General features: G+C 57.4%; 1 protein-coding gene across 1 annotated transcript in view; it reads right to left on the bottom strand.

Moving 5' to 3' along the window:
• The window catches only part of ARHGAP23 (Rho GTPase activating protein 23), a 70437-nt gene that overhangs the window by 44015 nt on the left and 10992 nt on the right, over nucleotides 1-15430 (bottom strand). Inside the window, 1 exon segment of the mRNA XM_014790610.2 lies at nucleotides 1141-1302. Coding sequence (XP_014646096.2) covers nucleotides 1141-1302 — 162 coding nt within the window.

Raw genomic sequence — 15430 nt, 5'->3', positions numbered from 1 at the left:
ACACGAGAGGTGCACAGTGGCACGTGCACATGACGTGTATTTAGACACCTATATGCACACGTCTAGATATATATGACCAGCATACTACGCCCGCACATGTGCACACAAAGAGAGGAGTGCAAGCACCCGGACACAGGCACTGAAACCCAATGCCTTGGTTCTCTGGCAGGTAGGACCAAGCTCCGCAAGAGAGAGTCTCCCAACAGCTGTGCAGCCTAGTCCCAGCCCTGGGGGAAGGGGAGAAACGGGTTCATGGACTCCAAAATATATTTGTCTCCTCCCCTGCTGGGAGAGAGGTGGGGGAAGGGGAGAAACGGGTTCATGGACTCCAAAATATATTTGTCTCCTCCCCTGCTGGGAGAGAGGTGGGGGAAGGGGGCAGGGCCCTCCTGGTTCCTGCCCAGGGTCCCCTCACTTCTTCCTGCATGCCTGCTTCACTGTCAGGGACCCCCTCCCCCCAGCCCACACTGTGGGTTGAGCTGAGCAGCCCTGGTGCCTGCACCCAGAGAACTTTGACATTTATATTAGGGCTGGAAGGGCCCTTGAGGGTCAAGTAGATAAATGCCCTCAGGTTACAGCAGGAGAAATGGAGCCCAGAGAGGGGAGAGACCACCCCAAGATCCACAGTGAGCTAGGAGTTGTCCCAGCACTAGAACCCAGGTCTTCTTCATCCTGGCCCACGGCTCTTTCCAATGGGCCTGGGGCACACTGGGAGGGGTCCCAGAGGCGTTAGGATGGACTCCTTGAGAGCTCAGGCTGCGGACCAGGCAGCAAACTCAGCTCAGAAGCGGCCAGTGGACAAGGGGTCCCAGGAACTCCATCTCTCTGAGAAGGCTGTTCGCCTTCCAGAAGCCAAGAGTCTGGGGGTATAGGTGAGCATCCTGGCTCCCCCACCTCTACATTCCTTGTCCTGAACCAGCCACCTGGTGCCCTTCTCCTGAGAAGACCAAGCCCAGAGCAGTTAGGGGGCTTGTCCACGATCACACAACACAAATGACCCGGCCAGGGCTGCCCTTGCCTCTGTGACCTCCTCCCCAGGCCACAGAAGAAGGACCGTGGAGGTGACAGCGCAAAGGACTCTCCCCTCCCCCCATTCACGCTTCCTCAGGACAGGACAGGGCAGTGGTGAGGTGGGCGTACCTTCAGGCTGCAGTGCACAGCTGACTCGGGTGGGTACACAATGAAGTGGCGCAGGGTGAAGCCAAAGCCATCCTGGAGACTCTTGTGCAGCAGCAGCGTCCTCGGTCCCTGCCAGGGGAGGGGGCGCCCGGGAGAGCACCCATCTCTCGGGCCCAGGGGCAGCTGCAGGAGCACAGAGAGACGGGGTTGAGTGGCCATGTGGCCACACTCCCGAGTCTGCACAGTGCCTCCGGCAGCCCAGAGAACCCGAGGGGGACTGGAATGGTCCTGGAGTCCACGCGTCCCGGGGCTCCAGGCACCCTCCTCTGCCCCTGACCGCCTCCTCACCCCTTCCTTCTTCTCCCGCCCTCATCAGCCTGAAAGCTTCTTCCTTCCTTCTTTCCCCTCAATCACACACAGACACATGCACACAGCGCACACCACAGACAGACAGACACACACATGCACAGACAGACTGGCACACACAAGCATCCTTCAGGAGCAGCAGGAACAAGTGGGGGACTAAGAGCCACGAGGGAGCAGACTGGACATCAGACAACTGAAGGGACTTCCTGAGGCTCAGAGCCCAGACCAGAGGCCTGGCTGCTTCACGGGAACTGAGTGGGGATCCGGGTGGGTGTGGGGGAGACACTCTGCTGCCCACTGGCCGACCTGCTGGAATACTTGGGATTCCCCAGGATGACACGGCAGAGGGTGTCTGAAGACAAGGGTTTGGGGGCACACAGGTCTGTTTCTGGGGCAACAGGAAGAAGAAGATGGACAGTGCCTGAGAGAGGGCTCCCTTCAGGTCCCCTGATCAGACACAGAGGGAAAGTGGGTGACAGGAGGGTGTCAAAGAGATGTGTGCACAGGGAGGCAGATGGCAGACTGGAGAAGATGGGAGCCGAGGGCAGGCTGCCTAGTGAAAAGCCTCGAGGCCGCCCCTTGGGGTTCTTCAACCCCCACCCAACCTCACACAGCCTAACCTATCTGTTGCCCCTAATCCAAACCCCTCAGAGGGCAAGAAGCCCCCCTACCCGACCCTCGACAGTCCTCAACACCCTCACTCCTCCTTGGCACCAGGCAGGAGCCTTCAGCTGCAGGAAGAAAGGTGGGGCTGGGTGCAGAGGGAGGAGGCCCACCAGTTCTGGGGTGAGGAGCTCCCGCTTCACTATTAAGGCTCCCTTTCCCCCCCGTCTAACAGCTGGAGAAAGCTCCAATTTGCCACTCAAAGGTCCTGATACTAGGAAGTCCCTTCATGTATCCATCCACCCTCCTGCTCACATGTCCAGTGGAAGGGAGCTGGCCCCGTGCCCAGCCCTGTGCTAGGGACTTCTGCATGGGATGTGAGTCTTGGGGGAGGGCATGTATCCTCAAATCTCAGAAGATTAAAGAAAAATGTGACAGAGGCAATAGGCGTGCTTCATACAGTCCCAGAGGACACAGCCAGTGGACGATACAAGGCAGCTGAGCGAAGCTCCGGGCCAGGGAGACCATTCTAATCAATGTATCTGGAAAACTACCCAGATGAGGTTGTGAGCTCTCTGTCCTTGCAAGGGTCTCAGCAAAAGCTGAATAACCCCCAGTCCAGGAAGCTTTAGCTGGGGTTGCACTTCAGGCTGGAGGACAAGTGATGGCCCCTCAGCTCCTTCCACTTGTGGCTTTAGCCTGGACTTTCCCACTGAACCCCACACCCCTGTGGGGGTCTGATGAGCCCAGAAGGGAAAATTCTCTGGGAATTCTGCTGAGGTCTGAAATCCCCTGGATTTCCTATTTCTGCTGACCTGGCAAGGAACTGATCAGGGAGAGAAGAGGGCCTCAGGGGACCCTCCACTGCCCCCTCTTACAGAAGCCCTTGCTCCTCCCCAGTGCGGGCTGCCTCCCCTGCATGCCCTCCACTGGGGCTCAGAGCTGAGGCTGTTTGCAGGGCCCATTGTTTTGCTGGTGTCCTGGATTAAGGTTTAAGCCACCAGCTGCCCCAGTGATGAGAAGTGGCTGGGACAGGTCCCCGCATGCCCCCCACCCCACCCCTCCTCCAGAGCACATCCTGCCTGGAGCTGCCAGCTGCCTGGGGGTGCCACTCCCTGGGGGCCTGCCTCTAATCCAGGGCAGTGGGCATGCCATCTCTCAGGCTCCCTCCTCATCCAGGCACCAATGCATCCTCCTCTCTTATCCCTGCCTCTGCCTTTCCTCTTTTCCTCCCTTCCAGTCTCCCTTCCCCCACCCCTTCCAACTAGGCTCCTGAGAACGGCAGTGTGGCAAAACGCCTGCCACAGCTACCACGCCTGAAGAGGAGACACCACAGCCCCCATCAACGGCCAGATCTGGCAACTCCCCTGTGGGAATTTCTTCCTTCGGTTTAACCTCAATCCTTCACGCTATTATACATGCACGTCCCCTCTTTTCCCCTTCAACCTGGGACAACACTGGGTCTTTGCTCTCATCTTGAGGGGGAGGGAGGTGACAGACACAGAAACAGAGGAGGAGCCAGCAATGAGGATCAGAAAGGTGATTAGACTGGGAAGGGGTACAGCTCACACACATCCCCAACTCTGTTCTCCGAGGTAGGCACAGAAACAAGGGGATGGAAAGGGAGAGGCTCTGGGGACACAGAGACATCACTGATTAACACCCTCGTGGCCCAGATCTATTTCCAAACGCTCCCATCCTCATGTTAGAAAAAAAAGAGACATCCAGAAATACCAACTGATGGTGGAGAAGGGCAGATGGCCCCAGGGCCACAAATTAGACAGAATAGACACGAGGTGGGTTGGCGACACAGGAACTAGAACCCAAGAGTTCTGCTCCTCCCCCAGGAGCATAAAGAGGTCATTGCAGGGAGCACAGCGTTCATGCTGGGCATGGTGCCCACTGTGACTCACACCCTACCAGCCCGGCCGATCCCGGACATCAGAAACACTGTCCCCAACCCCCCTCTCCAGCCCTGTCAGTCCTCACCCTGAGATCCCTCACTACCTGCTGGGGCCCATTCCGCCACCTCAGCCTCCTTTGCCCACCAGAAAACCTTTGTGTGCCCCTGAAGCCAGGTTCCCTACCAGGGGGAGGACAGGGTGGTGCTCACGGCTCCATTTAGTGGTACCCCTGCCTGCCTCTGGCTCAGGGACCCTGCCAGCCCAAACTCCCCAGGATCCTAGATGCCCCAGCATTTCTTCAAACAACCTGGTCCCCTCCATCCTTCTACTGCCTGTAAACCTAGAGGCTTGAACCCACTGGAGGCCACCACCCAGACTGGGGGTCGTCATCCAGGACCCCTGGAAAAGCGCTCAGCCCCAATCCTGCCACCGTCACCCGCATCTCTCCAGCTCCTCACTCCTCACTCACTCCCTACTCCGGGGCATCCGTCCCGGATGCAGGGCGCACTCAGCTCAAAGATCGCAAGGAGTTAGTGGCCCAGTCCCACCCACGCCGGACGAGGCCTGCCCGGGCTTCTGCCCCGGCCCCCGGCCCCGCCAGCCCCGCGGCGCTCACCCTGGCTCGGCGCGGCCCGGGCGCGCGGCGGTCGCAGTGGCCGAGGCAGGGCAGCCAGAGGCAGCGCGGCTCCGGGGCACTGCAGTCCACGCCGACGGCGCGCTCCCAGCGCCAGCCCCCGGCCCCCGCGCGCTCCACGCGCCACACGGCGCTGCCCACGAGCGCGGCGGCCATCGGGGGCCCCCGGGCCCGGCCGCCGCCCCGGCCCCAGCGTGCCGCGGGCCCGGCTTCCGGAGCGGGGCGCGCCGCGCGGGGGCCCGCTGCCGCTCCTCGGCGCCCGGCGGGCGGCGTCCTAGGTCCCCCAGACGGCCGGCGGACCCTAGGGGTCCCTGCCCGCCCCCCAGAGCCGCGGGCGCGAGGCCCAGGGGCCCCGAGGGGACGGCCGGCCCGCGCGGACGGCGGCAGGACGGCTGGAGCGGCTCCGCGCCTCCCGCACCTCCCGGCTGAAGGCGCCCGAGCCTGGACACTCCGGCGAGTAGCGCAGGGCAGACGCCTCCCCCTCCGGGGCGGCCCCAGTCCGCGGCCGCCCGGATCCCACACTCACACACACCCACACACAGGAGGCACTATACAGCGCCCCCGCACAGTCATACACCGCACACCTTGTACAGGCACACACGCATACACACACCCTCCCACTCACACAACACTCACTGTACCCCGGCCAGCACGCAGTGCACTCCTTCCAGTACACTCGAGCATCCAGCTTCACGCCCCAGAGAAACATACACTCACATGTGTACACATGCTCCTCACATAGATGCACACACATAAACATACATGCTACCCACCCTCTACAGGTTCGAAACACACACACACATCCATGCACCCCACACCCTCCCATCCACACACACACACACACACTCGCCCTCTGTCCACATACCCCAGAGAAACACACTCACATAAACACACTATTCCCCTCACACACACATTGTGTGTTGACACCCTGCCATGCGTATATGGTCCACACACCCCACAGAGACACATTTGCAAGCATACTCACTGTGCCCCTAAAAGCACACCAGACCCCCCCCACATACCCACCCATACATTCTACACATACCCCACAGACACCCACAGACCCCACGAAGGCAGAGAGAAGACGTGCACACCACTGCCCAGCACACGCACTCCGTGCATTGATGCCGTGCCCCTCAGGTCACACACACACACACACACACACACAATGACGGGCACAGAGAGCAGCACTCACTCTCATCACACCCCACCCTAGAGTTATGCTATACCCTAAGGCTGCAGGTGGAGTCCCCACCACCACCTGTGGGGAAGCATGACCAACCCTCTCCCCCAGGACCCCCCTGCCCATTAGCTCTACCCAGAGGGGCTCACCAAGCTGACAATGGGTTCCAAGCTGGCCCCCACCCCACCCCCAGCATGTGAGTCAGACAGGAAGCCCATGTTGATGGTAGACCCTGCCCTCCTCCCCTTCCTGGCTCTCTCTTCCTAGGCCCCTTCCCGGGTGGGGCTGGCAGAGGCCTTGGCTAGTAGGTGTGTAATCTCCGTCACCGCCACTTCTATCCCACTTGACTGTTCACAAACAGTGTGCTTCTCACCACGGCCACACTGTGGCCTGGGGCCGCTGCTATGACCCAATTTTCAGAGAAGGAAACTGAAGCCCAAGATCACCCAGCTTGTGATAGCAGCGCTGGGACGCCAAGCCCAGACCCCCTCACTCCAACCTGGATCTTATACCCCAGTTCTAGCCAGCAGCCAGGGAAGAGAGCTGGGGTGGAGCGGAGCAGCCCCAGCCCAGCCCTACTCCCAAATCTGGGAGTCCAGGGAGGAAGAGTCACAGGGTTGGGACCTTTCAGGGCAGCCACCGGAGGGAGAACTGAGCAGACGAGTCAGCTTCCCCTTCCTTCCCCATCCCATCACCTGCTGTCCACAGCAAGGACAGCACTCTGGTGGATCGCGTGGGAGGGAAGGCAGGGAGATGGAGGGGCAGAGAGAGGGGAGGGGAGGCCTAAGGACAGAGCGAGGAGAAACAGAGGACCCTGGGGGTGGGCAGGATCGAGGGAGGGAGAAGGAAGGGGGAGAGGGAGGTGTGTGGGGGCCAGGGAGCGGTTTTGTTCTCCTGTTTCCTGTTTGTCGCTTGCTGGGCCCCCTGTGCAGAAGCTGGACCCCCACCCCCACCCTGGCGGAAGCCGGACGGGAAGAGTGAGGCTGCCACCAGCGCTGAGTCAGGAGGGCTTAGGGGCAGAGCGGGAAAGGACCACAGTCAGGGGGAGCAGAACCCATGGCATCTCCATCAGCACCCTCAATCACTAGACAACCAAGGATTCTCTTCAAGTCCACTCCTGCCCTTGCCTGCTCGGGGCGCCTCCCTGTCACGCCCTCCAAACGCCAGACCCTCATAGACCAGCTGGAAGCACCACCAAGATGTCCTCAGCATGGCAGACTCTGCGTGCGGCCCCAAGCAGAGGGCCATGGCTTCGGGGATGTCCTCACTCAGAGTCTGGCCCGCTCTCCCAGCAAGCAGCCAGTAAGTCCTTCCAGCTGCCTAACTTCCCTTCCTCTTGCTGCAAGTCCAGTCCTTAGTTCTGAGGGAATGGAGTGACTCTGCCCTCCCATGCCCCAGGGAACCTCTCATGGCCAACAGGTAATGCGGTGTGTCTGGATCAAGAATCCATCTCCCTGGAAACTGCTGAGGGCTCTGGGGGTTGCAGAGCCCAGGGCTGCAGAGACCTGGGAAATGATAAGCCACATACGATGTCCATCTCCTGCCCTCTAACTTGGCAGGGGCGACAAGGCCTGGCCAAGGAGGTAACAGGCCCCTCCACCACAAACCCACACCTTCCTCATCCCACCCCCCACCCCAGCTGCCTCTATAGGGACCTCAGGATGCACTATAGTAGGGCCTTGAATGTTTGCATAAATGATCCTCTAGGCCTGGGGAAACTCTTAGCCCCCTCCCCCATTTCCTCCGGGAAAGGAATGTGGGGTGGGCCCCAGAGGAGGGCGGTGGGGGAGGGGGCCAAGGGCTGGGAAATACCAGGCGTAGCTGAGATTCTATTCCAAGCCTTCCTGCCTAGTGTGAGTCGTCCTCCCCTGCACCCTCCCCAGCTTCCTCCCCCCAAATCAGGAATTACCCCGCTGAGCAGTCCCTCCCATCATCCTCTAGTTTGACCAGCTTGCAAAATCCATTCAACCTCATCTTCCTGAGGGTCCCAGGGCAGGGTTTGGGGGCTGTACCCCAAGGGAAGGGCATCCAGACTTCTCTCCAAATGAGATAATCATCCTTTATTGTTTGAAAGCACTTTCACTTCATCGCATTTGACACTGACCCTAATAATTGGATATTCAGGGATTGTTTTTATACCCATTTTTCAGATGCAGAAACTGAGGCTCAAAGAGGACAAAGTGACTGGGTTAAGGCTTCACTTTTATTAGACTGGGACCAAATCCCAGGGTTCTAACGCCTAACTCAGATCTCTTTCCATCACCCTCTCATTTATCCTTTCAGCAACCAAGTCTTGATGCCTGCTGTGGGCCGGGTGCTGTGCAGGGGGCCGGGTCACCTTGGAGAATAAGACAAGTGCAGACCTTGCTCTCGAGGCAGTTATAGTTCTACTAGTGCCTTTAGAGGTCCCCAAGTTCCAGATTCAGGCCCAATCCAGCTGCCTTCACCCCCACCAAGGAAGATCCCCCTCATAACAACAGAGCCCCTGTGTCAAGGTGTTCAGGGCATCTTCCTCTGGGAGGGGACAGTTTGTTTGAGGGAGGGGTCAGGGGCCTCCCAAGTTAGCCCTTGAACAAGAGGGTGGCCTGGGCTGGAGGAACAGAAGACCACAGGGGCAGCCCGACAATCAGGAACTGGGGAACGGGCGAGTGTCCTGGGACCAAGGGTCAGGGAATATAAGGAGGGAAACTGAAGGGTGTGTGGTTCAGGAAGTGAGAGAGAGGGGCCCAGGGTCAATTTGCCTGCTTTTCCTTCCTCTGGCTTGCTTAGCACCTCCTCCCAGAATGTAAGCCCCAGACCACGTGACAAACAATGCCCCCTCCCCAAGAGAATCATCTGGCATTTATGAAGCTCTAACCAGTCCCATACTCTCATTGCACACCACCAAACGTGGACCCATAACACCCAAAACCTCACACACAGACAGAGCAAATCGCCCGCCAGTCCTGTCCGTCCCAGGCATGCAGGCAATGTGATACCGGAGGCATGCCCGCCGCGCCCACGCCTGGGCCCCTGACCCCTGTCTCCTCGCTCAAGGGCCGCCGCCCCCTCATCCGCCTCCACCCTTTGGCCCCATTCAGATGCCTGGTTCCCAGCACCACTGTGTGCAGTCCTGACGTGTCCCAACAGGCCAAGCCGATGAGCCGGCCAAGCAAGCCTGCGTCTCCCCAGCACCCTCAATGGGCAGATAACCCTGCGTCACCGGGAACCTGCGCTCCGCTCTGTCTGGCCTGCGAGCAGGGGGCGGTTCAAAGGGTCTCTCCAGACCCTGTGCTCTCCCCTCCAGGGCCAATCTTGCCCTAAGCTGGGGTGGTTGGGGCTCTCCTCTCCCAACCCCCAGCTGGGCCAGAGCCAAGGAGGGCTGGGGGCGGGGAGGGGAGGGTACAGGGAGGTGGAAGCACTTTGATGCCAGAAATCCCACTGCCAGCTCAAGGAGGGGCCAACGCAGTCCCAAGCAGCACAGAATCCCCTAGCTCTTCCGGTGGCAGCACGGCTCAGGGGTTAGCCACGGGCTCTGTGTCCTCTGGAGTCCATGACTTCTGGGTCTTAGTCCCGTCTCTACCACTTTCTGGCTGTGAGACTTCAGGCGAGTTACTTAACCTCTCTGAGCCGCAGTTCCTCACCAATAAAATGGGAATGATACTAATTTCCACCTCATAGGTTGTTGGGAGAATTAAGTAAATTAAAGAAAGTCCTTAGCACCAGCCCTGAGCACATAGTAGGGGGTCAATAAATGCAAGCTTTTTTTGTTTTGTTTTTTCTTTCAAAAAAATTTTTTTTATTTATGATGAGAACTTTTAACATCTACTCTCTTAGCAATTTTCCAATATGCAATACAGTATTATTAACTATAGTCGCCATGCTGTTCAGTACATCCCCAGGATTTATTTATTTTATAACTGGAAGTTTGTACCTTTTGACACCTTCACCCATTTCGCCCACTCCCCCACCCCCTGCCTCTAGCAACCACCAATCTGTTCTCTGTATCTGTGAGCTTGGTTGTTTTTTTTTTTCAGATTCCCCATAAAAGTGAGATCATTTGTCTTTCTCCGACTTATTTCACTTAGCATAATGCCCTCCAGGTCAATGCAAGCTGTTCGATTGTCTTTGGATATTCACATTCTTACACACCCAGCCACACTCACATTCAGACATGCAGACGACTCAGCCACCTGTACACAGAGACACGGTGACACAGGCAGACACTCATGGAGGTCTATACAGACCCAGGTGAAGCCATTCACGTGGGCATCACCACCACCTCCCACCTACAGGCTCCTACATGCCCCAACTCCCCCCAAGCAGGGAGGAATCATCAGGAGCCCCTCCTCCCACAGCAGGACTTTGGCAGGCCCAGAGCCTTGTCTTGTAGGCCCTTTGGGAGTGGGGCAGGGGTGGGCGATGTGAGACCCCAGGATGGGGCCTGCTCCCAGCAGGCAAGGAGCATGGCAAAGGTGCCAGGCTGGCAGGGCCTCCGCCCAGCAGGAGAGCCAGTTCCCTCCTCAGGGACGCCAGAGGGAGGGGAGACTAAAGACGGGCATCTTCCCTCATGATGGGAAATGAGCACTTGCAGAAAAGGGTGAGTCTGGAGCCAGCCACAAAGTAAACAGCCAGGCCATTGCCTAGACAACCGCGGGCCAGCGTGGGACAGGGCCCACCGCAAGCCCTCCATTTATTCCCCTCAGCAGCCCCTTGACTGTCTCAACGCATGCCCTCCATGTATCCGTTCTGGGCCCTGGGCCTGTCTGGGGACTCCCCAGAGGGAAGAGGCTATGCCTCCTCCATCAGACTGGGAGGTCCCTGACAGCAGGGGTTTTTGCCCCATATCAGTCTAGGGTCTCCCAGAGGTCACGGCCTGTGTCTTTCCCCTTAGATTGGAGCCTGAGTCTCCCCCATTAGACTGAGAGCTTCCTAAGGACAACAGCTACTGAATTTTCAGAAATGGATTTGTGCTACTAGAGTGCTTTGTATATAGTAGGCTCTCAAAAATTATTTGTTGATGGCAAGGACGTGGAGAAACTGGAACCCTTGTGCATTGCTGGTGGGAATGCAAAATGGTGCCGTGGCTGTGGAAAATAGCATGGCAGTTCCTCAAAAAATTAAACATAGAATGGGGCCAGCCTGGTGGCGCAAGTGGTTAAGTGCACGCGCTCCGCTGCAGCGGCCCGGGGTTCGCCGGTTCGGATCCCGGGCGTGCACCGACGCACCGCTTGTCGGGCCATGCTGTGGTGGCGTCCCATATAAGGTGGAGGAAGATGGGCATGGATGTTAGCCCAGGGCCAGTCTTCCTCAGCAAAAAGAGGAGGATTGGCAGATGTTGGCTCAGGGCCGATCCTCCTCACAAAAAAAAAATTAAACATAGAATTACCATATGATCCAGCAATTCCACTTCTGGCTAATTCCACTTACTGGCTATGTACCCAAAAGAAGTGAAATCAGGGGCTCAAACAGATATTTGTACACCCATGGTTATAGCAGCATTATTCACAATAGCCTAAAGGTGGAAATAATCCAAATGTCTATCGAGGGATGAATGGATAAACAAAATGTAGTATATACACACAACAGAATTTTATTCAGTCTTAAAGAGGAAGGAAATTCTGACACATGCTACAACATGGATGAACATTGAAGGCATTATGCTAAGTGAAATAAGCCTGTCACAAAAGGACAAATATTGTATGATTCCACCTGTTTGAGATACCTAGATTCATAGAGACAGAAAATAGAGTGGTGGGGCTGTGGGAAAGGGGAATGAGGAGTTATTGTGTAATGCATACAGAGTGTTGGTTTGGGAAGATGAAAAGTTCTGGAGATGGATGGCACTGATGGTTGCACAGCAATGTTAATGTACTTAATGCCTCTGAACTGTACACTTAAAAATGGTAAATTTTATATTGTGTATATTTTACCACAATAAAAAAAACCAAAGTCAGAATTCAAATTTTTAAAAAAATGTTGAAAGAAGGTGGAACAAATGAATGGGTCTCCCATTGGGGCCCAGGAGCGGGCTCTGCCCACAGAGGTTGCCCAGGATAGCTGCTCATCTCCTGCCTGGAGGACCTTCCCCTCCCACCCCTCTCCATTGTGCCTTCTCAAAGCCCCTATTGTCATCTTTAGGGACCTAGTAGTCCCTGCCCGGGGGAGCTCTCAGGCTGCTGGGGAGGCTGACCCTTGCACACAGTAGGTCCTTGGCATTGACAAGGACCTACCATCTATTGGAGGCTGGAGCAATGGATGCACAAACTCTTGGGATGTCACATCCCAGGGTGTCGGGACCTTGGAAGAGTTTTTCTAGCAAAAGCTGGGCTACATGTGGAGTTCCTGCCCCCTGAGGCCTGATTCCTCTCAGCACACAAGTCTACACACACTTACACACCACCCGTAACATAGACACACACACAAGTGTGTGCCCACAGAGGCAAGTCCCTGTTCTCACATGCTTTCTCACGCACACATTCCAAGAAAAGCATGCCTACACACTGAAGGGTGCACCCTCTTGTCAGAGACGCAGGCAGGTCCCATGTGCAACAGAGCCCCCTGCTGGCCCAGGGCTGGCACTCTCTCCCAACAGCCCAGAGTGGGCGGGGTGCCCTCATTCCTCTACCCCGCCTCTCCCCATTGTATTCTCCAGGCCCCTCAGCCCCCAACCACACCCCACGCTCACCCCTCCCCATCTCCTACAGAGAAGCAGGGTCCCCTGAAGAAAGACAGAGTGACTGTGGGACCTTAGGAAGGATCTCCCTTTGGTCAAGGAGTACCCAAGGGAGGCCAGAGCCCCTTTTCAGACTAGATGGTGTTAGGGGCAGTCATTCCTGGAAGCAGGAGAATGCCTGCAATGACTCTTCTCCAAAATCATCATATCCATTCTCCGACTCCACACTGGACCGCTCATTTCAGAGGAGACTGGAGGAGAACTCTGGGAGTGGCTCCCCCTATGGTCCCACACACCCCTTTCTGGAAGTTCTCTGTGTTGTCTGACCACCTGGACAGAAACAGGTGCACTCACTGCTTTCTTTCAGGGGAGAGCTCAGTCCTAGTCAAGCTGAGACCACATCCCCTCCCAGGGCAGGTCTCAGCAGATTCCGAAAGTCTCCCCCAGGGCACATGGGGCTCCCTGCAGGGAGAGGCTCTCAGCCCCACCCCTGAAACCACCCACCCCCTCACTCCAGGCCCTGCCCAACCCGCCCAGGTCATCCCTTCACCTTGCCTAGGAGCTCTCCCTAATCCAGCCCATGATGCCCCAGGGGCAGCTGGAAGGGTGGAAGAGACGGTGGCTCTGCAGGGACAAACAACCTCCCCCAGCTCCTGCCCATGAGGGAGCAGGGATGGTTTCTGGGCTAGGCTTTGTGGTCAGAAGATAGATGGCATCACCCTCAGCCCCATATCCTACCACTCACCAGTTTGCCTGGCCCCGCATTTGGGGACATGGTAACAGCCACAGCAGTAATGAATATTGTGGAGCCCTTACCATATACCAGGCACACTGCACATGCATAACCTCATTTAACAGCAGAGCAACCTCTTAGGACAAGTGTGACACACACCCACCTACCCCCTGGGCCTCTTGGTGCCCCCCCAGGGTCTGGTGCTAGGTAGGGAATGCTGGGCTAACCCACGGGGGCACCGAGGGGTGGGGGATAGCAGGCTGGTGAGAGAGAGAGTACTGTCCCAGCATGGAGAGGGGTGATATGGAGAAAGGGTCACACTTGCCATTGGTACTGGCCCTAGCCCTTTTCTGGCTGTGTGACCTCAAGGTCATACAAATTTTCTTATTTCTTCAGCTACAAAATCAAGCTAGGAATAGCAGTCTGACAAAGTTGCTGGGAAAGCATTCTGGGGACTAATAAATGTGAGGCATTATGGCCCCAGCCCTACATCCCACCCACCAGAGAGTGGACTCTGCTTTCTGAGTCTACCCCCTTCACCACATCCACCACTGCTCCAAGCCACCATCACTCCTCTGGCCCCTGAGAGTCCAGACTGATTGTTTTAATATGACAACCAGATCTGTGGGACGTGCCTCTGGGCTCCACGCCCACCACACCCCCTTCCTCTGTGCTGCAGCTACCCTGGCCTCCTTCCAGTTCCTTGGAGGACCAGGCACCCTTCCAGCCTCAGGTCCTTTGCACATGCTGTTTCTGGAATGCTGTTCTCTCTTCCCCAGCTCCCTCTCTGCCTCACCAACCCACACTCTAATTAACTCCTTCCCACCCTGCAGTTCTCAGCAAAAAAGTCGCTTCCCCAGAGACACCTCCTCTGGGCCCCAGACCAGGTCAGGTCCCTGTGAACCCCCTCACAGCACTCTTGAGTTGGTGTCTATATATTTATGAGGTTATTTTGACCAACATCTTCCCCCTGGGGCTGTGAGTTCTGGAAGGCTGGGACCATGTCTGCTTTGCTGGCAGTCCAATCCCCAGCTCCTGGCACAGGGTGGGTGCTCAGCACTGTTTCTGAATGTGAAGGATGAATGAGCCTCTGCTCAGAGAGAGTCCACAGTGGTAGGACCCGGGTCCCCAGGAGGGGTCTACCTGGGACAGGGGCTGCTTCAGATCTTTGTCTGTCTTTTTGCATCCACCCCTTCCTCAGTGGGAACCAGAGTCAGAAAGTGGAGGTGCTGGAATAAGGGAGTGAGGGGTGGGGAGAGAAGGGAAGCTGTTTCAATCCCCTTTGCAGTGTCCTCTGTCCCCTCACCCCAGCTGGCCAAGCCCTTGACCACTCAGGGCTGGCCCACCACATCCACAGCTCTCTCTCCCTGTAGTATAACGCTTGTCTCTCCCCTCCCCCATCTTCCCTTAACTGATCCCTCATCCTCCAGGTCTCAGCTTGGCTATTTCTGAAAAGCTTCCCGGGCCTGAAAAGGAAACTGCCGGGGTCCCACAGCTAGCGGCAGCTCCGACTCAAGCCTCGGTCTGCCTGCCGGCAGAGCCCAGGCTCTTAGCCACCTCATTACACGCCTCATTACTACCGGTATCTGCCTCGAGGCCCCGCCGAAAGACACGCCCCCTCTCTAGGCCTCAGTTTCCTCCTGCGGGCTCGGCCATCTCTAGATTTCAGAAAGACGGGATGAGAGAAGACTAAGGTGGGGAAGGAGGCAAAGGAAGGAGGGGGTAAGGAGCGAGGAGAGGAGGGAGGGGGGAGCGCGGAGGGGAGGCAACCTTGGGCCAGCCAGACGTAAGAAACGCCAAGTATGCGAACTACGCCAGCCCCTGAGCTATGAATAGTGCGGCCAGGCTGGCAGCCCAGGTCGGCCCTTCCCGCCCCGCAGCCCTCTACCCCAGCCCTGCACTGGGGGCCTGAAACCGGGCAGAGGCCGAAGAGGCACACTTGAGGGCGGAGGCTGAGTGGCAGGAGCGAAGGGGCGAGGTCATGCAAATAACATGCAAAAAGAGAGCAGCGGGCGTACCTGATTGGCGGGTCTCTGCCGGTCTGGGAACGTGCGCCGAATGGGCACTCAGCAAGAGGCAGTAAATACCCAGCCCACTGCACGGCGTAGGGGCCCTGCCCACACCCGCCTCCACCTGCGATTCCCAAGCCTGGAGGTCCTTCGGGTCACCCCGTGGCTGAAATCCCACTGGTGCTGTGCACTGGAGGCCTCTCATCCTTTTCTGTCAAGGCCCT

The sequence above is a fragment of the Ceratotherium simum genome, chromosome 16 (genome assembly GCF_057802395.1).
Source record: "Ceratotherium simum simum isolate JZ-2026a chromosome 16, ASM5780239v1, whole genome shotgun sequence".
In the NCBI taxonomy this organism is placed as follows: Eukaryota; Metazoa; Chordata; class Mammalia; order Perissodactyla; family Rhinocerotidae; genus Ceratotherium; species Ceratotherium simum.
Note: the sequence above shows the minus strand (reverse complement) of the source record. Positions and strands in the feature narration are given on the sequence as shown.